General features: G+C 38.6%; 1 protein-coding gene across 20 annotated transcripts in view; it reads right to left on the bottom strand.

Annotated features, from left to right (window-relative positions):
- PARD3 (par-3 family cell polarity regulator) overlaps positions 1 to 24,732 on the bottom strand; it is a 666,688-nt gene that overhangs the window by 217,102 nt on the left and 424,854 nt on the right. For 6 of the 20 annotated variants that reach the window (XM_046011672.1, XM_046011682.1, XM_046011677.1 and 3 more), the window contains 5 exons: positions 22,929 to 23,088; positions 16,352 to 16,541; positions 11,368 to 11,519; positions 10,262 to 10,306; positions 4,797 to 5,024 (listed from right to left, as the gene is read on the bottom strand). In XM_046011672.1, coding sequence (XP_045867628.1) covers positions 4,797 to 5,024; positions 10,262 to 10,306; positions 11,368 to 11,519; positions 16,352 to 16,541; positions 22,929 to 23,088 — 775 coding nt within the window. The remainder of the gene's footprint in view (positions 1 to 4,796; positions 5,025 to 10,261; positions 10,307 to 11,367; positions 11,520 to 16,351; positions 16,542 to 22,928; positions 23,089 to 24,732) is intronic. The other 14 variants (XM_046011674.1, XM_046011679.1, XM_046011685.1 and 11 more) reach the window with 7 other exon arrangements.

Genomic DNA, 24,732 nt, shown 5'->3' with positions numbered 1-24,732 from the left:
TTCACCCACAAAAAGAAGTGGGACGAACACCTCGGGCTACTTCACACGCTTACACCCATATTGCATGGAGCAACTTCCTAAAATTAATCAAAGCTCCTTTTCTTAAACTGCAGGTGATATTTAAGTATTCAAATTGGCTTAAAAGCACAGGACAGGCTATTCCTACAATTCTGGAACAAAAAATTTCTACAGCTCAACATCCAATTATCGATATTAATCAACTACATAATCTTTCAAAGTACTTTTGACTTTGAAACCCATGTCCTGAACTGTCACAGCAGATTTTCTATAATCTAATGGGTTTTGCTTAGATAAAATTAGATCTAGTTTGCATATTTTGCTGGAATACATAGTGCTGACAGTACCTACAAGTGTGCAGAATGCCGACCACAGAAAATTTGAGCTATCGACTGCAATATGCTGTTTTATAACTAATAAACAAAAAAATTACCCTGGGATCTCTCATATGAGTTGACTTTACCTTCTTCAAATCTCATAGGGTTACCCTAAGTTATGTATATTTTATAGAGCTATGTCTTTTCTTATACCCTGATAAGAGAATACAAGAAAAGTAGGCAAGCTACTCAAAAGCAAGTAGTCGCTGTTTTCAAGGCACACAGTTTTCACATCTAAAACTGTAAACTAGATCTATCTTAAAATCCATAGGTATAATTAATAAGCATGTACTTGGTTTCATTACGTTGACCCCAACAAAAAGCAGTTTCTGTATTGATACAAAGACTTACAATTTGGCAACTTTAAATAGAAAAAAAAAATGGGGCTATATATTTTTCAAGAAGAAAACAAAGCAATGTTGTTGCACGTAGCAACAGAAACTGATTTATTCTGGGAGAGGTAGAAGCCACGTGCTGAGAGCCAGGCAGGGTATGTAATTTGCATAGAAGAGGGAGCAGATTGTGGATGCCCTGACCTGTCAAGCCCAGGTAGGGCCTCGGAGATAATGGGTCCCAGAATACAAAGCTCCATCTTGATCCAGACAGACACACACAACATGGAGAGGCCAGATGGATTAAATGAGAGACAAAAACGCTGGCTTCTGCCATCTCCACAGGAAGAACGTAAGTGTTACAGAAGATGACAGATACCAGATACCACATGGAGCCCGCCTCGGTCTCTTGGCCCCCATTGTTGTGCCCATGCCATGATTTCGACACTGTGGAGAAGAGGCACGCCTGTTCGGAGCCATGAAATACAGTCACCAGGGAGATGCTCGGCCCAACTGACAAGAGCAATCAAGCGAGCCTACGCCTCAGCATCTTACTTGCAGGGCTCAGGCAGGAGGAGGAAACAGGGACAGGAGCAGCACCGCGGGCTGTCTGTCCAGGTCCCCTGCCTCAGCTCATGGCCTCACGGCCTTCCGACGACAGCCTGCCCTCCGTGCCCACACGTCTGGGGAGCACTGGTGGGGGAACAAAAGGACTGTCTGCCAGGACAGTGCTCCCCCCTTCCGAGTCACGTTCAACAGTGAAAGTGCATTTTCCCTGCCACCGGCGGCTGTGAGGGCGTCAGGCCACAGCACAGGAAAGCATGGTCTGCTGGAGAGCCCCAGAGCACAGAGAGGGGTAGGAGAGAGATGTGCTCGCCACAAGGGACAGCGCGCTGGGAGCCGGGGATGCGGAGTACAACCAGAAACAAGCATGCAGATGCTGGGAAGCCACGGTGACAGCCCGTGTGTGGACCAGGCCGTGAGAATCCAGGAGCCAGACTCTGAAAAGGACGCTGTTTAGGAAACCAAGATAAGCGTGGAATGAGCTGGACCTTCCTCGTTGCTGGAGCCACAGAACACCTTTTTGTATCTAGTCCTACGTGAAGGGGACAGTCTAATGCTCACCAGCAGTAACACTGTGCCAGAGGGGCATTTTTTTTTTTTTTTTTTAGACTTTGCTTAGGCACCAGAGGTCTGGTGCGTGCACATTCCACGTGGAGTACAAAGAGGGATGACAACATGACACCACCATCCCTCTCTTCCTGCAGAGTGAAAGTCTCTGCCCTGCTTCTCTCTGCAGAGATGCAGAGGGACTAGTTAAGCAGGAGCTCACTCATTGATACAATGAATGTTCACCGAATCCTGTGACTGGCCTGGCCCTGTGCTTGGTGAGACAGGACTACACCAGACATGGTAGTATTTCATTTCGTGGGCCTACAGAAGGTCAGAGAGCTTCGCAGGCAGGACTGAGGCAGGTAAGTGAAAAGGTACACAGAATCACGGAATGGCAAAACTGCGGAGGACCTCAGAAACCATCTAAACCAGAGCTTTTCAAGAATTTTCTAAAGAACTGCAAACTACCCTTTACTAAAATTAAAATTTACAGACAACCACAATGTATTAAAAGTAACTTAAAAAAAAAAACCCTCAGGGGCCAAGGCAACAGTGGGGGAACAGCAGAGTCCCGGCCACTCAGCCGTCCCCTGACTTCTGGACTCCCCCAAACCCCTAGGGCTCCCCTCCTGACCAGAGGTCCCAATATACAACTTTGAGAATCAATGATCCAGTTGTCCCAATCTTCAGTTCCACAACAAGGAACTTAAAGCTCAAGGGTTTTAGGTAGCTTGACCAGAATCCCAAATTCATCAGGAGGATGTGGACTAGGATGCGAGTGGCCCGAATCCCAGCTCAGTGCCCGCTCCACTCCACTAATGCCGCCTCAACAACCCGGACTGCGGAAGTCTGAAATGTGCCGTATCTGTTTCTCTCTCTCTCTTTTTTTTCTTTTGTATCCTGAGTTCAACAGACTGCTCTGGGAGGAAAAAAAAGGATAAAATCAGGCCTTTCGGACAACAGAGCGCTCTGTGGCTACAGATGCACATGTCACAGGTCTTTCCCCATCTCTCGTCCAGAACGTCCCCTTTGGTTTACAAAATGTCACTTGTCTACTTGCTTGTCTTTGTCTCAATGGCAGCTGAATGAAAAAGTTTTAACATAATGTACTTAAACCAGTTATTTCAAATTATAAAAGGAAACTGAGTTGATACAGGGACAAACTTAGTTGTCTATCCACATGGCTGAGAAACTCTGGAAGCTGTCCCTATCAGAATTAAACACGTGCCTTGTAGTGATATATATTCCATCCCTGATGCATTTGAAATGAGTGTTATAGATGAGAAAATTACATTTTATGAGTGAATTTAAATAACATTTTAACCAGAACAAGGAAAAAATTTGAAAGCATCATAAACTGTAGAAGCTTAAAAAAGAACTAAGAGCGAGGGGCCAAAGTACCATACGTCTCATTAAATACAGACCCAGGACAGGCAGAAGCGTGATGCTACCACAGTAGGGCTGCATGAGAGATACTGCTTAGGCTGGAGAGGAACTACTGATAGAGTGGGAAAAAACTCAAAGAAGGCTGAAAGCGCGTATGACTCAGGATCTTGGAGCCCAGACTTGGCAGCAAAAATAGGAAATATGTTCTTCATCTGGCAAGAAGAGGTTGCATACATTTGAAATCACTGGCTGGAGAGAGTGAAAAGGCTCCATCCAGCTTTAGATGGAGAAGGAGGTGAAGGGGCAGGAAGGCAGGGGTGGGGCAGAGCAGGGCCCTCCCGAAGTTTCGCTTGCTACATGACGACAGTGGTATTAGCCTTCCCAAAACCAGTGTATGTGCAACAGGCAAAAACTATATAGTTTCGCTTTCAGTCCCCACAGAATGTGATTTTTATCTAAAGCTTTTCTTCCCCACCGCAATTTTCCTTAGGTATTTGTGACAGGAGAGGTTCACCCAAAAGTTAAATTGCAAGTAAATTACAATCCACTTCATTTATCTCTGGTCTCTGCCTGGACTTTGAGCAGTAGAGTCTCTAACAATAGTTAGATGCATAGAGTAATGTTTGAACTTCCAAGTCCAATATAATTATAAAAGTATAACGCAGTAATTATGAACAACAGAAGCTAATCAACAGTTTTTACTATTAGTACTCTTAAATCCCTTCTCTTTTAAGTAAATATACTAAGGTTGTTTTCTGATTTTTAAAACCAACGGAATGGTTATTTTTATGCCATGAATGCTTAACTATAAAGATAGTTCTCTGTAACATCTGAACATATTTATATATAATACTTTTTTCTCAATATTCTATGGAAAACATATTGCTCATCCATAATAACCTTTGACTTTCAATAATCTTAGCTTAAAATATTTTGCAATTTTGAAATACACACATCACAAATATGCTAGCTCAGATCAAGGAAAGCAAGAGTAATTCATAAAAATAAAACTACAGTTTCAAAAGCATAGATTATTACACATATTCACTGGAGATATTGCATTATAGCGGCAGTTTTCAAACATTTTGGTCTCAGGATGACTTTAAATTCCTAAAAATTATTAAGGACTCAAAATAATTTTTTACGTGGATTATCTCTATCATTATTTACTGAATTGAAACTGAGAAGACCATTTATATTAACAAATTGTTTTTATAAAACGATAATTGTTTTTTCAAAAAACAATGAGTGCAAACCATGGCACTGTTTTACATTTTAGCGAATCTCTTTACTATCTGGCTGAAAAGACAGATTCTTCTATCTGTTCTGCTTTCGATCTACTGTAGTATCAAATAACTTGCTGTCTCTAGAAAACCCAACTGTGTACTCATTGAGAAAACAAGGGTACAAATATAACAAATGACATCTTATTATTATGGAAAGTTTGGACCTCACTGATCCCTCTCTGAAGGATAATGGGAACCCCTAGGGTTCCCTGGAGCATACTTTAAGAACTGCTACTCTACTAAGCTGTCTGTAATTGCTATTCTTTCAGACATTATAAACTTACACGTCTCCATGCCTTCATCATCATCATCTACCGCAGGTTTATCATAGGACTTGTCGATGGCAGCTCTGAAGCTCTCATTGCATCCCCTTCCTCTGATTATCCGTGGCCGTGGGCGGTGGAAAGGAATATCCCCATTCAAAGTCACTTCAGCGACCGCCGTCTGCAGACTCTCTAATGAGCTTGACTTCTTCAGACCCAGGGAAGGGCCTACATCTCTGCTGGGGGAGCCTTGGAGATTTACAAAAATGAAATGTTAGTTAGAATTAGTGGTGAAAATTATATACCTGAATATCTACGGACTGCGGAAAACATCAGGGACATAAATTATTCCCTCACTGAGTTCTAAAGTGTGGATGGAAATGTTATAAAAATAAAGTAACAGTAACTAATTTTAATTTTTTCCAAATATATTTTAAATTTAGTCTACTTTCTCTATTTTCATTAGTCTCCATTTTTAGCCCAAGAGAGCTAAAATCATTTGCTGGTCAAATCATTTGCTCCAAGTATGTAAATAACCTAAAAGAGCTAGAATAACCCAGAAGCTCACTTGAAAAGTAGGGATGAGTTTTGAAGGGTCGGGGGTGGGAGGTTGGGGAACAGGTGGTGGGTAATAGGGAGGGCACGTTTTGCATGGAGCACTGGGTGTTGTGCAAAAACAATGAATACTGTTACGCTGAAAAAATAAATAATTTAAGAAAAAAAAAAAGTAGGGATGATGAGAAGGCTAGGATAAGCAACCAAACGTAAGCTTTTTTTTTTTTTTTTTAAGATTTTATTTATTTATTTGACAGAGAGAGATCACAAGTAGGCAGAGAGGCAGGCAGAGAGAGAGGAGGAAGCAGGCTCCCCACGGAGCAGAGAGCCTGATGCGGGACTCGATCCCAGGACCCTGAGATCATGACCTGAGCCAAAGGCAGCGGCTTAATCCACTGAGCCACCCAGGCGCCCCCAAACGTAAGCTTTGTAACTGAACTGAAATCATTTATTGACAGCTCAAAATTATTTACAGCCGAATTTAAACTTTCATTTCAATGAGTTCCACGAATTCTCTTCCTCATTACACTGCGGCTTCACACAGCTCAGTCAGTAAAACGAGGACAAAAGACTACTCGTCACCCAGTCAATTAGGGCACCCTGGCACCAGGCAGAAACCCGATTCTGGGAAATATTAATGTTCTCAGGAAAGAGCAATGCAAGATTTGAATAGAAACAAATTACATAAGGACTCTCACTAGGGAGCCGTAGAGGAGGAGAGACTCAAGAGCTGAACATGAGGACGTGTGTCTCCAGGCTCGGGAGTAATAATAGCTTCTCGAGGAACAAGTGAGGAACAGGAGGAAGAAAACTTAACAATTAATGAAGAAAATTTCAGTAGGATGGCAGGGGAGAATTGGGAGAATGAACGATGGGGCTGTTTCTGGAGGATATAGGGCAGGGGGCCCGGAGAGAGTACCAGTAGCACCAAGCTTTAGAAGGCAATCAAGATGGATTTCTTTGAGCAAGGAAGACAGCCTCATCCATCACTGCCTGACCTGGCACTCAGAGGCAGATGAAGTCTGCCTCTCCATGACTAAAATACCAGCTTTGTACCACCACTGGTCAGCCCAGGTTTCAGAACTAGCTCATCACTTACGCTGTTGAAAAGACAGGTACAAAAAAATGGGAAGGTAGAAGAGAGCAGGTCGTTTATCTGTACATGGGGTCACCAACTCACGTGTTAATCAATAATTAAGGCAGAGCCTTGATATGGTATCACCTAAAAGGCAAATAATTATGACACGGGCTTTGCATGGCTCAGGGTAGAAAACAGAATAAAAGTTAAACTGAGAGTCAAAACAAGAATTATCTTTTTAAGATCCATTTACATTACATCTTCCACCTCATTTTCACAATAGGGTAGCAGTTTTTAAGTTAGAATAAATATGTCAAAAATGTAACACAGGCAGAAAGGCAGACAGATGATTCTAATGAAGAAATAATAGTCCCTCAATTATTGTGCTTGGGAGAAAAATGATTTATTGAACTTTCTCAGTGCAGGATTGTATATATTTAATTATTTTATAAGAAAAATTCCCATGAAATGTTTCTTTCTAGGAAGATCAATCTTACTTTTTCTCTTGATAGCACTATAATTTTTGACAAGTTCATGTTCCAAATACTCATAAAAGTCATGTCACAGGAAGGAAAATGAATTTTGTTCTAGAACTAAACAAAAAGTAAGAAATCAAGGAGTCAAATAGAATAGAAGATCACTCGTAGGCAGGGGCATTTACTTTATATTTCCTAGAATTAGCACAGGGGAAACCTTTTTCTGAATAATTCATGCATATCAATTTTCATAACCTACCAGCTGCATTTGAGTTCTATAGTCACTTATCAGGCAAATATTTGGCACTTTTTGGGGAGCATAAAGGACGTGTGTGTGTGTGTGTGTGTGTGTGTGTGTGTGTGTGTGTGTGTGTATTCATACCTATCTATATTTCTCCAATAACGATTTCATGCTTCCAGTAAAGATTTTCATAAAAACATCACTCAGGTATATTAAGTTTTTCTTTATGAAAAGTTAGCTGAGATTTGACTTAATATACTCACAGCACTAAACATTTTAATAATGAAATCTAGAAATAGCATGAATATTAGGTAGGTATATGTCTCTATATACATGCATATAAATATTTATATACATATTAAAAAATATATATGTCTATATTAAAATACATAAACAAAGGCAAATCTGGTAGAAAAAACAATGATGAAAATATAAATAAGCAATAGATATTTTGTAAGCATAATTTAAGGCTTACCTACCTACTCTTCTTTCTGAAATTGTAACACTGTAGTATGTAACATTCTGGCCATGATATTATGTATATAGGAAATCAATGAATTATTACTTCTATATTTAGGTATGGTTGAAAATCCTTATAGTAAAAGGTTATACAAAAAGTCAAAATTTGTAATTCATGAATCTATAAGAGTGATCAGCCAACCATGGGCTTAATCATGGCTGCTCTCATGCTACATCAGAATGAAGCAATTGTTACAGGGACTGTTTGGTCTATAAGGCCCACATTATTTACTATCTGGTCCTTTACAGGAAGAGACTTCTAATTTGTAACATGGATATGACACATTTAAGTATGACATTTGTCAAAGAAACTGTTAACAAAGACTTTGTTAAGTAACAATGCTAAGATTCCTGAGTGATGGTTACTGAGAACCCCGACATGATACACTTAGCATTTCCTAGAGATGAAAATTAAAAACGCCTTTCTCTATATAAGGTATGGGCAAAAATTTGTCTTTATTTACACACATAAGCACACACAAATCAACATCTTTTAATTTTAAAATAATATTCTAAAGCTCTTTATAAGTCAGCTCATTAGGATTCTTTGCTTATTTTTTATATCCAAAGATTAAACTGTTAGAAACACAATTCTCCTCTTATTCTCTCTTTTCATTCACAAAGAAAATTTACCCCCAAATATCAAAAAAGACCTTAAATGCAAAATAAAGGGGAAAATCATAATCATACTGCTTTCCCTAGGCCTATTTTTCTACTACTTACTAATACCTCTCTTGTCGAAAAAAAGTAGAGGATGTCTTTTGCAAGGGCAAAGGGAAACGGAATTCAATTTTCATTATGAAAGGCTTATGGCTAGACAGATGATCTGTGCTGAAATGCCGCTGTGGCTCTACCAAAAACCTTTGGACTGAACTGTAAAATCATGATCATCTTAGCAATTCAAGTGAACTGAAGAAAGAAAAATAACTGAAAATCTGCTCACTGTCCAATATTTCAGGGTGGAAAGGATCTACTTTAGACATTTTATTCATGTAGATTTAAAACCAACAGACCAAAAAATAGGTACTATGGTGTCTATGTAATAATTTTGTGTCCCAAGGTTTTCTAGTTTACTTTGGTAGGATCGATGGCGCATAGTGGGGAAAATAAAAGAAAAAAGGAAAAAGCTTTTATCTAGGAGCCAACATTTTAAACCACAATAAAAACATAAAATTGAATTAGATTGAATTAGATTATAAAATCTGCCTCCTCTCCACGAAAGTTATTTTATGTGTCCAATTAAACTCTGGATATCATCATCATTTTTTTTTAATTGCACTAATGCTCTTTTCCTTTTAGTAAAAGTGAGTTGGTCAAATTAAATATTTTCCTGACTTTACCTGACTGGCATAGTATATGAAGTCATGTTCTTTAACCTGAGAAGTTCGAGTTGGTTTTTATGAACATTAACTTGGACAGAGCTTACTTCTTTAAAAGTAATGAATACCGTTAACTCCAAAACTAATCACTAATTTACATATATGAACTATCAAACAGTTTTTCTTTAGCCCTGTTCCAGAATTTCAGTGAATTTCATGTTTGATCAGAGAAATAACTACATAATAATGGCTGAAGCTATAGTTAATTGCCTTCCACTACAGTTAATCTTATGATTTATTGGATATAATTTTTAGAATCTATCTTTTACTCTACAGAATGTAAAAACTCCAACCTTGTCCACAATAATCTTTACATATGTATATGGATACACATTTTTCAAGCAGGCTAAAACTAATTACTACTGCAGGTTAAAAAGGTGAATTGAAGCTAATTAGTGCTAAGTGACGTGAGTACTTCATACTGGATCTAGAATAATTAAAACACTATTCCAAACTTATAATAATAAATCATAAATGCACCACTGTACAAAGCACATTACTTTAATTACACATGAAGACTTTCCTGTGATTATTTTCATAAAATAACATAAAAATAAATTCTAATGCAATGAAAAACCCAGTTCAATATAATCTGTTGATTATTGATGCTACATAATGATCTAGACAGCATTTTAGAAAAAAGTCCTAATGAGTTAAAATAAAAAAAAGGAAAATTTTAGAATAGGTTCACAAAGTCAAGTCAAGACAAGGAGCTGTGTGCACTGTATAGTCTAATTCAATGTCAGATAACTATGAGCTAATTCTTGCACCTGAAGAAGAACTAGGGTTTTCCGAGCAACTAAAGACAGCATTACTATCAGTGAAAAATATTTATATTTATGCTATTATCCTTCAAATCAAAATCACCACTTTGAGGATCACTGTTTGGACATCAAGCTAGTCATTTAATAAATGACTTAGATACTTAAGAGTCTATTAGAAGAGATCCTGTTTTCAGGATTTTGATTTTTATTTAATCGTGACAAAACATTTCTACACAAATACTATTAAAATCTAGGTTGTTTTAGCATTTCTGAAACACTAAATTATATTTGCACTTAGTATTCCTTCTAACAGAAAATTTTTCTTTTCTTGTACAATTTGATTTCCTACAATGAAAACATCCATGCAAGTCTGGAATATTTATGTTTACACGCAATATGATTGGCAGCTCTATAATTATGATCAGCTCCTTGGACCACAGTTTCTATGGCAACAGTCTCACTGTCCATTCTTACCTGCTTTCTGGTCATCCACTGTACTGAGTTTAGTCTCGTCAGCTACTGTTAAAAGGTAAATGTATACTGGTTAGCACAGTTAGTCCCCACAGCCCAACATGCTTCAACCATTCTCGGATCTTTTCAGTTAGGTGATCATTCTTAGGTAATATTTCATGCAAATAATATGAAACATCAAGCAAACATTCATAATCAAAAAAAGGGGGGGGAAGCAGTGTCTCCATGCAAAATGCCAGTCATTTCATTTCACAGACACGTGTGTTATTTATAAGTTAGCATATCATAATTAGCCAAGGCAATGCATCGCCAAATTTTTCTTTTATGCATGTGATAAATTAATGCTTTTAGTCTTGAAGTACAAACAGCCACCAGAGAACAGCATAAATAAGTGACAGTTGATTAACAAAGGTTCTGTAAATCATTTAATTGGTTTATAGATATAATTAATTACTTTACTTTTTTGTTTGTTTGCTTTTTGGTGGATTTTGATTCAAAAAGAGACACTACCTGATTGGTGTTTGATTGAACAACTATGGTTATTTTTCTCCTCCCATTTGCTTCCAAATACTTTCTACAACAAATATTCTCTCAAATTATTACTTCAATTACATGCCTTAATTATCAACACATAAGAGTTTCTATTACGTAAACCTTAAAGAATAGCAGTGAAACAAAGATATCATGAAGTAACCAAATTCTACACATGGATTGAGATAATGGTTTCTCTCCAATACTTCTCCTTCTAGTTCAAGAATCCCACAGCTAACCAAATACTATTTCCAAAAATTGGTTTTAAACAACCAAGATGTTAAAACGTTTCATCTTTTCAAATAAAGATGCAGGAATATAGCATGAGATGCGTGTGTTTGTTTCTTTTATCATCAGGAAACATATATGTTAACATATTGCACATTATGTAAACATGCCACTTATGAGAAATATGGTTATCTTAAACTCAGAGAAAAACTAATTTTTGCCAAATTGCCACATTTCACATTTATTTTCTCTATTGCTTAAAGTAAACAGACATGTGTTTGGGACTATCAATTTTAATCTGAAAGCATCTAAACCTTATTTAGATAAAGATTCATGGAGATTGTACTCACTACCTAAATCCATGCTTTTTGATTTTCGCGTTTTAACGAAATCCAATTGACTGGCATCTGAAAATTGCTTTGTGCGTTTTTCTGACATACTCTGGCGTCCAAATCCTTCTCGTTGAAAAGCAAGAACTGGATCAACATCTGGACTCAAAGAGCTGGTGTGAAGAAAAAGACAAACATAAACATATTTACTAAAAATAGAGGACATCCAACTTCAGGAAAGAACATACACGCTTGTGCGTAAGAAGGTGTGCCTACGTGTATTCCTCAGAAATGCTGAAACTAACACAAATATAGTTCATTGAAAAAAAAGCAAACCTGTGGCTGAATAGGAAGTGATGGGAAAATAGAAAATTCTATTTACATTTAGAGTAATTCTTTCTCCACATGAGTTCTCTCCTCTCCTTGATTTCCTTCAGTTTCCTCACTGTTCTCCTATACATCATTATTTCTAACTGATTATTAAAAATAAGGCAGATGGAGGTGCTGGGGTGGCTCTGGCAGTTAGGCATTCGACTCTTGATTTGGCTCAGGTCATCGTCTCAGGGTCATGAGATCAAGCCCGGCACTGGGCTCTGCGCTCAGCACGGAATCTACCTGTTCTTCTCCCTCTGCTCTCCAACAACCTCCTCCCCAACCCACCCCATTGCTCACACAGGCTCTCTCCCTCTAAAGTAAATAAATAAAATAAAATCTTTTTAAAAAAAATAAGGCTGGTGTCTTTTGGACATGGGGAGGATTGGATATGTGAGGAAGACTTTCATATATGAATACAAACACTGGCTGCAAACAAGTGACTGTATGAACTTCAATCAAGTAAAAATTTTAAAAAAGAGTATGGTCTTTTTTAGACATCCTTTAGATATCCTGGTCTTCTTAGAAATCCTTTATCCTTGTTTCAGAAAAGGAGAAAAAAACACCATTGTGGTATGTGGTTTCATTATTCAACTGAGAAGAAACCAACTCAACACACCTTTATCAGAAACTATTCTGATTAAGTGTTGTGCTGGGGACCGAAGTTAAAAAAATAAAAACAAAACGATCTCTGTTCTCTGCATGTTCCTAGGGAAAAATACTACACCAGAAGCACCAAGCCAATGCTGTGGATGCGGAGATGGGGGAATGTTCGGTATTGGAGGGAGGCAGAAACAGCGTGACTAAGCCTGGGTCTTTTGATTTGGCGACACCAACACAGTAGTTCAAACAGACATGGTGAAGCTCACGGCAGATCACTGGTAACAGGACACCGCTGGAAGAGTTCTCCCAGGGGACGTGTCACGGGATGACACAGAATCACTCCTATTTGTAAGAATCTGTGAACACTTTAAAAAAGTACTTAAGTGTTCTGAGCACCGTTTCATGCAGGAAGAATGGTTGTTCTGTGCTGGGCACACTGAGTAAAACACACCACTCTCCTGTGTTAGCACCCAGCCACCTCCCCATTTGGCCGGTGAGGAGAAAATGCCTCCACAGCGAGCTAAACGTACTAGAAGGTGAGGGGGCCGCGTCCACCCCGTCGACTGAGTTTACGATAGCCTGCCGTATGCTTCTGATGGAAGCAAACATCTCTACCCTTTACGGCCGCAGATAATTACCATCCATACTGGTAAAGCAGAGAGATCTGGTTTGGATATCCATCAAAAACGTAGCTGCAGTTTACTGTGCATGAAATGATAGCTGGCTCTGAGAGAAGAGCTAAAGCAAAAATTGTAAAAAGAAAGACATCAAGGGAAATGTTTCGCCCTCAGGTTAAGTGACCTGAAATGTGCCAGGCCCACGTGTATTAATATGCTCAATAAACAGGAGAGCGGCCCCACCCATCTGGCAAGGCCAGTAAGAGACTCCAAGGACATAATGTGAAAGCCCTTTGTAAACTGCAAACCACCGTACAAAGTAAGCTATTATCACCCCACAAAGACTGTCTATCCCAAATAATCAACTTAATACACATTATGATAACAGATACAGATATGGGAATACACAGGGGAACTGCACAATCCTTCTCAATCTGTTCCACCAAGCACAGAGCGGGGCCCCCAGGATGAGACAAGGTGGGTGCCCACGACTCCAAATTCAAGGAAGCACTCACTCTCACGGTCATGCGAGGTCAGGGTGCACACCTGAGAGTCATTCCCTGCCTGTAGTTTGTATCCTGGGCATCCGGCTCCCCTCCCCCTTGTCCTGGTCCCGATACTGAGAAAAGAGAAGATGTATTCCACGGGCACTGGGAATTCAGCCCAGGGCAAGAACAACTTTATTTGGTAAATCTCTATGTTATGTCCAAATAATCGTTCTTTTCTCTGCATTCTATATTAAATCTTTCCATCTTTAATATACCACAATTTTTTCCATAAAATTTTGACTACATTTTTGAAACCTTCGGGGCTCCTTCACATACTACTACGCCTGCATACTGTGTGTGCGCATGTATGTGTGCATGCATTATGTGTGTACGCATGTATTTATAGCCACAGCTTGTGGTATACACATAATTACGTACTGTTTAGACATATTTCTTAAATTTATATATGCTTGAGTATTATGCTTATGTAGTAGTATTCAGATACTACTATGCTTACTATATTATGCTTATAATTTCCACATACATCCCAATTCGAAAAGACAGTCCTAGAAGTGAAAACTAAAAACCCGTATAAGAACTATGACCCAATTTTGCAACAGCATACTCTCAATCATATATTTTCAGTAAGAATAATTCTTTCATCTGTTGAAAGCTGATCTCTTCATTCTACTCATGAAATACATTTTTAATAGAAATTACTGGTAAGAGCCTTTTCAAATAAATATTGTTGGTGCCAATGTTATCTGAAAACCACATATTGGCATATTTTTTAAACTGATCTCATATCCTTGGAATTATGTTGCCACTAAGATTAGAATCTGCTGTTTTGCCTTGTTTCTCCTTAAAAACATTGCTGATGTTCCCTAAATCAATTAACGGATTGAAAAACGTATATCCTATTCGTTAACAAAAGTTCAGCCGTTTGACGTATTCACCTTCCACGATCACTCAGTGAACTGTAAACATACACAATTTAAAATGTCAAATGAGTTTGTGAGCTAATAAGAGTCTTAAAATAACTAAAATACTCTTAAACCATGACATAATTAATTCTTCCCTATCAATATACCCATTAAACTAATTTCAGACACAATAAACAATATACTGGAATACTTAACAAGTTCGATTGCAAAACTGACAGCTGATTCCTTATAGAATGTAACCATATCCTGACCCCCAATGTTATTAAAATTCCAGTTATTAATCCTGTCTTATTGCCCTTTTGTTTTCATAACATTTTCATCAAGGATTAGGGAGATATTGTCAAGCTGGAAAAGCTTACATTTTCTGCTGTGATTCAGAACAGCTGCCATTCTTGTTTGGATAACCCTTCATTCATATTCTTTCCCTTGCTCCACGTTCCCCACAGCAAAATCACGCAAGTTCTCCCCATTTTATCAATGCCCTTAGGGAAATTAATGCCACAATCTATTTCTGCTAGTACCTTATTTATTTTCACCAACACAGTGCATTAGAAGGCCCCAAACAGATCTATTCCTACCGCTACCTTCACAATCCTCACCACTGTGGAAATTCGAAGGCTTTTGTCCCAAAGTTGAATACTGCCAGTAACTAATCCTCACTTTCCCTGTTGCTGCTTTCACTCTCCGAAACAGATACAAACTGCAGCAGTGAATGGAACAGCATCTGTGGATTTCAAATGGGATTTTACTTTATATTGTCGTTTCCCCTTCTATGTTGAGCCAAAAACCTCATTCACAGATATGCTATTATCATGCAAGCTGGAGCATAGCTCCTTTTTAAATCCTGTATTTTCAGGAAGAGAATTTTTTTTTTTTTTTTTTTTTTTTTACAGAAAGAAAGACAAGACAAGACAGAGACAGACTTTTCAAGGATCCAAACGAACAGGTGAGACTATTCCAAGAAAACATCTGCAGAATTCCCAGGTACATGTGCTGGATGTTTGTGTGGTTTTGTAAGGAGTAGGGGAAGGGGGCTGGGGAGAGGGTGACTTTGCTAAGATCACCGCTAAAAAATGTTAACACAAATCAACAATGGGCCCCCAGACCCCTCCGATCTAATACTGACTGCTGACACAAGTCTGGGTAAGAGTAGAGAAGAGAAATGGGTAAGTGGTGAAGGAACAATGCTATAACATTTAAGTATCATTTTGCTGATGTATTCATGGAACACCCCCAAAGAAAGGGCAATAAGAAAATTCTGGTATAATGCTTCACACGGCTTATGTTAATTTTCACTACAACCTCACAAGGTCATCCCTGGGAGGGACTTGCCTTTCGGCTTATGGATGTGTATAATTACGAGGCACGCAAATTAAGGCACACATCCACACTCATGGGCCACGCATCGGCTCGATAATATCAAATGCTTTCTTCTGTTTTGGAAGATTCGGGAGAAAGAAACAGCATTAGACTGCCCCAAAAGTCACAATGTTAGAAGCAAGAGGGAAGGGTTACAGCACTCTAAAAAAACAAACCTTTAAAAAGTCTCCTCCCACTCCTACAGCATAGCAGCTATTAATCTGACCAAAGTAATCTAATGGTTACAAACTTTCAGCCACCTCAGAGATTTTGCTTAGAACTGATTTAATGAAAAAACAATTCATCAAATTAAAACAGATCTAAAATAACCAACAGCGGAACTTCACCAATGAACAGGTCTTTTTGGTAAGTGGTAGTTCTGTCATAGAGCTGCCTGAGTTGGTTGGTACAGCTCTGGACACGCTAAAACAACGGGGCAAGTTTATGGGGTGGAGGGAAATCTTTTATTAAAAGAGTGATAATTAAGAGTATTAAGACCATGAAAACAGAACACGGCCATAAAACAAAATTGATTAACTGTGCTTAATGATAGACCATTTAAACATAAAATGAAGGTGATTGCAATTAAGTAATGTTTTCCAAGCCTGGAGTGCAATCTTACCAGTCTGCTGAATCACTGATTGCAGCCTTCACCCACGTGCCAGCGTCCGTTGTCACGAAGCCCACGTCATCGTGGGAGCTGGAAGATGACTGATCAGACAGATGTGGGGGAAGCACTGGCAGCCTGTCATCTTCTATAATGACAGTGTCATCCTGGGGCATGTTCACCGTGGGGGACAGCTGGTATTTACCTGCCCAGTGGAAAGAAAAGTAAGAGAAATTCTAGATCTCGATCTAAGGGCTACACGTATAGCTATACGAATGGCAATATTAGAAAAAGGCTAAATTTCCAAATGTCTGCTCAACCTGGTGGAACAAAACAGAAGGAAGGAAATTTATTTTTTCACAAACAAATGGCCAGTGGAGGCCTCAAGTCTGCTCCCTTCTCCGACTCGGCAGCTCTGTAGCTCTCGGCACAGAGTTTAATTTCACTGGATTCAGGTTTCCTAAAGCCACAGATGATCTCCAGAACATCTTCTAATGTGAAAATGCGACACAGATTCTAGGTTGTGAAAGTCCTTTGAAAAATTTTACCAGGAAATTTATAGGGAAGCCCTGCAGACTTACATCAATCACTCCCGTACTCATTCGCTGGGCACATACCGCGTAGCAAGATGGAAGAAAGACTTAAATCTCTGTCCCCAAACAGCCCACACCCTAGAGAAAGAGCCGGACATACAAACAGGGATAACTGACTGGTGGTGTGAAGGACGTGCTAAAAGGACTATGGCCTTCACGAGGGCTGGTAATTGCCTGGGCGGCTGGAGGCAGAGGACGCCAGGGATCTTCACAAAAGTTAACCTCAGAGTTGGGCTCTGAATGAGGAATGTGATCTTTTCTGCTAGGAGAAATGATAACATTGACTTAACGCATTGGCAACAACATCATTAAATTCATGATGGAGAAGAGCTCCCGGTATACTGAGGGGGCACTTCAAAGATGAGTACATGCAGAGTCAAGGCCTCACGGGGAGATGGCAGGAGAGATCTTGAAATGATAGGATCTCACTGCCCAAAGGATTTCAGGCCAAGACAGTGGGGTCCGCATATTTTTATTTATTCAGTTCGGATGTAACGTTTTTGGTAAAGAGAGACTCCAAACTGTCTCTACTGATGAGTTCTTTCGGGGAAATCTGCTCGGACACATGGATCAGCATGACAGATGTATTTTTGGGGACAAAATGAAGATTTAAGCCCTCAATCACTAAAGATAAAGCTTCTTTATCTTTGATGATGCATCTTCCTCACCAAGACATCCACAGTTCTGGCTTCCTCCTCAAATCTCATGCCATACTTCTGGATAAGACCTTGCTGGATAAGCCTTTGTACCAAGTAGATCCATCAAGAGAGTTCATACTCACAGAAACACACATCAGGGTACGATGGCTGGCTCTCCCAACAGGACAAGAATTGACAATTTCCCCATCACCTTACAGCAGGATGGGACAAGTCTCATTTGAAGTCCAATATTCCAATCTGGTAAGCCAGCTCTACTGGCTCCTACCCAACTAAAATGGCCTGCTGTCCTTTCCCAACACCGGCACCATTTTACACTTTACACAGGGTGCTCTTTCCCTTTTTTACAAGCCACTTTTTAAAATAGCACCACAGCAACATGTGGAGAGATTTTAACATTTTAACATCAGGCTTAAGATCTAATTTTTAAAACAAACATTCTTAAGAATGTGCAAATGATGACTTTTTATTTTAACACGATTTTGGCAATTATGGGATGGCATATATAGGCTTGAAGGATTTTTAAAACACATATTATTCTAGACATTCAACAAAGGAACAAAAATTAAGTTGATATGTATCTTTTCAGGACAACCCACAGAAGAGGACATGCTAGACATTTCAAATGCATTCATTATTTAGCACCAACTACTTTATTATAGAAATACTCTATGTTTACTGAAACAACAACATAGCATTTTATCAAGAAAAACACTCTATTTTGATTTGAAATGCATTCATTTTGACAAACTGTGAAAACTAGCAACTTTTTATGAATGCTCATGATTATAAAGCAAATCAAATTTAACGTCATCGTTTCCTCCTCCTGAATTCAAATTATTCATTTCTACTACTTGAGTTTTAGGACTTCAGAACAGAAAGACAAAAATCTGTCTAAAAAATTATCATTCATAAATAAAGTTGGACATCCTAGGACTATCACCAAAAGAAATATTCCCTTCTCAAGACAGACTCTGCCCAAAAAGTATACAGAATGACAATACCAGAGTTATCCCTGACAGCTCACCACTGACAAGGCACGTGTCACAGCATTAAATGCCAAGTCCTCACAAAGGCAAAATTTACTGGAAGGAAAAATTACAATATAATTATAGTGCACTCGCTTTTAAACACAAAAACTAAAACTCTTGGGTTTACACAATATATTCTAGGAGACAGCCTAATAAGCAATATGGAACACTCAATGGTTCTTCATATGACAATCCTTTTATAATATGCTGTGTTGAGTAGAAATATTGTACCTTAAGTGATCCAAAATTTTATACATAAATGGTAAGAAATTTTCCTAATAATAAGAAAACAATTTAGCTTTTTTCCTCTCACAAATGATTCCAGGGGCTAATATTTCAAAAGATTTGAGAATTCACATTTTTCATCAGCTTCCGAACTTCTTAACGTGCTCGCCAAGAGTTACAGCTTTTGAATCTGGATGCAGGAATATATTGGGAATAATGGACAACTAAATTATTTCACTCCAAGTTCTACCAACTCCTCCTAGACAATACCTCTTAATGATGTGTGCACATCACAAACCCTTCCAAGGGTGATCTGAGAAGCCTTTGATCTGTTGTTTGATGGATAAATATCCCTCCTTCCTCAACTAGTTAACCAACAAACTACAAACTAAAATTTAAACCAATTAATGTCTTATAGAGGAGTGAAACAATGAGATACGAAATGATTGTTTACTAAACATTTATTCATTTGGTACATTTACATAGAAGGCAATACCATTCATGACACTAGAAACAGATGAAAACTTTTCCAGTGATTTGACTCACAATAAAAATAACATTAATGTTCCATTTCTCAATGTTGAATTTCTAACAAGATAAAAATATGCTGAGCACAAATATTTATTAAACTCACCACAAATGTATGACTATAAAAACTACTGAGGTTAAACTCTAAAATGAATATACCAGATTTTGGTCTTACTTTAAACAGAAAATTTCTTCAGATTAAAATTTGAAAAAAAACAAACAAACAAAAAAAAAAACAAAGAACAAAATTAAGGTTCCATGACCCAAGCGTCAACTTGAGATATACTTTAGTGAACATGTTGGTTAAATTAACCATGACTGTTATTGTTCAATGATTATTATAGTTAAGGCAGTCCAGCAATTTAGGAGATTTTTTTAAGTCTTTTAACATGAAGTGATCCTAGGTTGGCTCTCTAAAGATTTCTTTTTAATGAATATCCAGGATTAAAAGCCCTGATTAGTGGCAGGTAGGCCCACACAGAAGACATTAGCAGAAATCTTGCCTTGGTCACAACTCTGGCTGACCCGACCAAAAGCTAGGGAGACCAATCCAAGTTGAAGTAATGTGGGACTCATGAATCAGGAGAAGACACACCCTCACTGGTTCAGGAACACAGAAATCTTGTGGCTTCAGACTTGTCACTGAATTTCTCTGGTCCCTAATTCCTCTGAACATGAGATAATTCAGCTGGAGTAGATGATTTCTAAGTCTGTTTTCAGAGATGAGCTTTTCTGATTTTCAGAATACAGTGGCCGCCAGAATGGAACAGCTTCTGGAGACCATCAAATGCTTTTTGCTTAAAGATATGGGTAAATTAATATTAATAAAGAACGGTCATCACTAGTCCTCATTGTGTGGTCTAACTATGACCTAGAGAGGGCTACTTTTAGAAAAAGGAAATAACCAAATACAACATAAAACAAACAAATCACCATGGGATCTTGTGTCGGTGGTCCTTTATCTGTTAAGTGGGAGAATGCGGCCAAGTCTTCCATCTCTTCCTTTTTTGATTTATTTTTTAGAAGCTTCTCTCCTGAGATATGTTCCCACAGAAATGAGTTAGAGAGCCTCAAAGCTCCTTTTGGTCTAGAGTCTCACATGAGGATTTTTCTAGGTAAAAATTCACCCTGTTTGCATACAATTAGCCATTTCTTAAAGTAATCAGCTGGAATTTCAATACAAGGCTCTATCTGAATCAGAGCAGATCATAAAGTAAATACCATCACCTCCATTAGTGTCTACATACGAGCTATTCTAAATACAGAAGACAATCCGTAACCGAACAAGATCTACCTGAGAGATTTCCATGTACCTAGATTCTGTGCAAATCAGATACATACTAGTGCTACTGATTTAGATTAACAGAAATTCAGTGCTCTACTATCTGATATTTGGTAACCTGTTCTGGTATTTAGTTGTAAGCTAACATCCCTTGCAGGACTTCTAACTTTACATGGGAACGGACTTAGCAAACTAATTGTTTCTTAGGGTCACTGATAATGGAGTATGGACTGAAGAAGACTGAGTTCTTAAATTTGTAAAACTCAAGACAGATCAGGTTAAGCATATACATTTCTCAAGGCAAAAACTATACGGGATCCCTAGTTGGCAGCAGAATATGTAAAAAACTATGTAAAGAAAATATCCAAATTGTTCAACATTAACTTGGCCTACCAACAAAAGGTAAAGAGTCTTTCACCCCCAACCCAAAAGGCATGCACAGTACATCACAAAGATCACAAAGCACAGAACTAGGAGGGAAGTTGCTGCCCCGGGAAGGCATCTGGAGCCTTAAAAGTCCATTACATCTCCACAGGAGGGAAGGGAAAACAACAGCAAAGCCAACAGAAGTGGACTAACGAAGCCACGGCTAACAAAATCAGGGCACCAGACTATGAAGAAAATGAAGGAATCCTCAACCCCTTATACACAGCACTTCAAAAGGTCACTAGGTGAATTTTGGGGTTTTTTGGTTTTTTAGTTTTAGTTTCTCAGCCTTCCTCTGAAGCATCAGGGATTGGAGGCAGGACGCAGGTTACAGGAACTGGTGGACCAATGGTCTGATTCAGTATGGCAAGTCCTACGTTCCTATAATAAAGGGGAAATTACAGCATATCACTTTGTATGCACACAGATCCAGGGACACATGCACTCTCTCTCAAGGGGTCTGAATTTTCATTAATGAAAAAAGTATTTCACAAAGATAAATTTCATGCCAAAACCAAGAAAGTATGGAAAATGCAACGCCAGTGAAGAGAACGATCATTAAGAAGCAAAGATTAGTGTGGTGATCTCTGAGAACTGTGTGTCCCCTAACAGGTGCACAATGGTTTCGGCATCCGTCCTCTACTTCCATTTATGCCAAGCAGGCCAAAAAAAAAAAAAAAAATTATTGACAAAGTCAAACCAAGGGCTGGCAGGCCTAAGTCCTATGCACAACAAAATAAGGAATTGAGAATTCAACAACTTTTCCAAACTAGAAAGCTAGAAGGACCAAAGGAAGACCAGAAAATTCTACTAGTCATTTTTATATGTTTTTCCTGTCATGCCCAGGAGAGAGCTCTTTGTAAGCAAAGATTGTGTCTCACTCATTTTTGTATCTACAGCAAAAGTGTGTACACAAACGTCTTGTCAATAGAAGGTTTCCCACAAATGTCCACTGATGAAGGAAATAAATTCCTGTCCCAATGAAGCTTCGAAATGGAGACTTGAATTGTATTATATCTTCATTAAATGTTTCAAAATGGCATTAAATTTAGGGTTTTACTTTCAAGCTTTGCGAAACACACCAGCAATAAAAGTGTTTTATGTCAGGTGCTGTTTTAATCAAAACAGCTTCTTATGCTTTAAATTTGAAAACTCTCACAAGTTAATCCCAAGATGAGCAACTCAGTCAATCCAACCACTCCTGTGGCAAAGCAAGTCTTTATTAACTGATCTGTTAGGAGAGAGCTGCGCGGCTGCGGAGCTCGTGCTAATAACCTCATTACCCACTAGGGGCCAAGCAGACAGTATGCTGCTGAATCCAAACAAAGGATGCAAAACACCAGCTTCCAGATTTTAAAATGAGGGCTTTGAAAAAGTAGAGATGCAACTTAAAAACGGTAACATCCTACTGAGTACAAGCCAAATCAATGTGAATATTTCATCTACCTGCAAACGTGTGGAGATGCGTTCGTTCCTCTCCCTATAAACAGTGCTGCTGTGAAAGATACACAACTTTGTCATAAACCACTGAATTTTGACTTTCCTAAAACATGGCTTCACTTCTACTCTCAAACAAGCTAAACACATCTTGATCACTGAATGCATTTCCATGTGACCCCTTCCTTTGCTCTCTCCACCCCCCGCCCCCCACATGTTACAGGATCTAAAATTCACTTAACAAAATCAATGTATTGATTCAGTCTCTCCACTATTAACACTTCCTGGATGATTATAATGAACCTGCTCTTTCTCCTCTTAAAAACACGGACCTGCCTTACATTAATGTTACATTAATAACCTTCCAGTGAGCCAGGAAAGCATAAAAATAAGATGGGATAAACAGGGTTTTACCTGACTCACCCATTATCCTGCTGAGGGCAGCATTTCTCGTGGGGGATTCATCGAGCCCCTCGATCCCACTGTAGAGGGAATGGGAAATTCTTCGTTCTCGATCATCCAATACCGTTTCAATGGGCAGCTCGGGTCCAGAGGGGCTCCCAGGTGACTTCAGCTACGGAGAAAAGGGGGCAAGGGAAAGTCAGTACTGGAGGCCCATGAGCAGCATGGGGGAATTATAACAACTTGCCCAAGGCCTGCATCCAACTGGGTACCAAATGAACTAGAACTTTTCACCCTGTACCAAAATAATTTGTGATGACAGCTCTGCCTAATGACCAACTTTCTCTGCCACTTTACACTGGGCCTCCCATGAAGTTCTGTCAGATTGCAACCATTGGAGGAAAAATATGTATATTAAAAGCTTTTTTTTTTTTTTAACTTATTTTGCTGCTTATTTTTTCAATTTGACTGTTAGTATCTGCTGAAGTCAATTTAAGTTATGGTTTAATTCGGAATTCTTTATGAGATGTTGCTCTGCATAAAGCATGCTTTATCAGAACGGAAGCCGGAACTGAGCTGTGCTTTTTGTATCTATAATAAGCAGATATACCTCACAATTGCTGGTAGAATTACTACCTACTCTCCAAGACCTAAAGACCACTTGTGAGCTCAGGTGTCTTGAACAATTCACTGAGTCTACATTTCTTCTGCTAGAAATTAGTAAGAAATCATTCGATTCTCTTACTGCAATCTTAAGATAGTGAGTACCTGAGAAAACCACTTTAACAGTATACAAACAATATAGAAGTAAGGACCAAATATTCTAATGAAGGAAAGATGTGTTTGTCACAAACATATATGATCTAAAAAAATAAGCAAAGAATAGAGGTCAATTTCTATCACCATGATTAAAACAGTATGTGGCATTCTTTAAAACAGCTGTGCCTCATAGGTCAGGTTCTTCACAAAAATAGTATGAATAAGGAACCTATGTTCATAAGGCCTTGAAACAAATCAGCTTCAAGGAGGAACAAAGCACACTTAACAGCAATCCTCCAAATGTGGGCTCTGAGGTTAGCCCCATAGACTAATATCTTATGATGCTCAGGTGCTGGCTTTCAGCCAGAGACAAAGAGGGCTTGGCAGGGAGGGCTGGGCTGGTGGTGGGGGGAGGCGGGGGAGGCAACACAGCACCACCAAGTGGGAGAGAGAATCGCACTTCCCAAACAGAGGAAACCACGATGGTTGCGGCTCCTTCATTGGAACAAATTATTATTTCTGTTAGAAGCTATCATCTGTTTAATATAAATGAGATATTTAATGAAGTTCCGAATTGTAGACTTATCTCTCCCAGTTTGATAAGCACTGGGGAGATTTAATGCATTGAAGGGTCAACACAATTACAATTGGAGGCACGTCAAACTGCAGGAGAATAATAAACTCACAGCGCTAGTGAATTAGACTCAATAAGGTTTAAATTGTGAAATGAGGATTTGTTTTATTAGTTTTTTTTTTAATTGCAGATTACAACTGACAGCTTCACAGAAAAGTAAATTAAATATTCAAGGTCTCTGATGTAAAAAAAATAAAAGGACATTTTCTGAAAGAATACTATGCCTCAATTCCTAAGTACTCTGGGGAGGTAAAAACAAAAACAAACAAAAGCAATACCCTATGTCTTTAAGAACAAGTATGTCTGAAAAAATTTTAAATGAGCACATACACTGAAGAAACTTGCAGTCCATATCTCTAAATGAGACCTACTTACTGTAAAATTTATTTTATAAGACAAACAACGCATCCTCACATTTGCTTA

Source organism: Meles meles, chromosome 7 (genome assembly GCF_922984935.1).
Source record: "Meles meles chromosome 7, mMelMel3.1 paternal haplotype, whole genome shotgun sequence".
Classification (NCBI taxonomy): Eukaryota; Metazoa; Chordata; class Mammalia; order Carnivora; family Mustelidae; genus Meles; species Meles meles.
The sequence above is the reverse complement of the archived record's forward strand: the minus strand, read 5'-3'. Positions and strand labels throughout refer to the sequence as shown.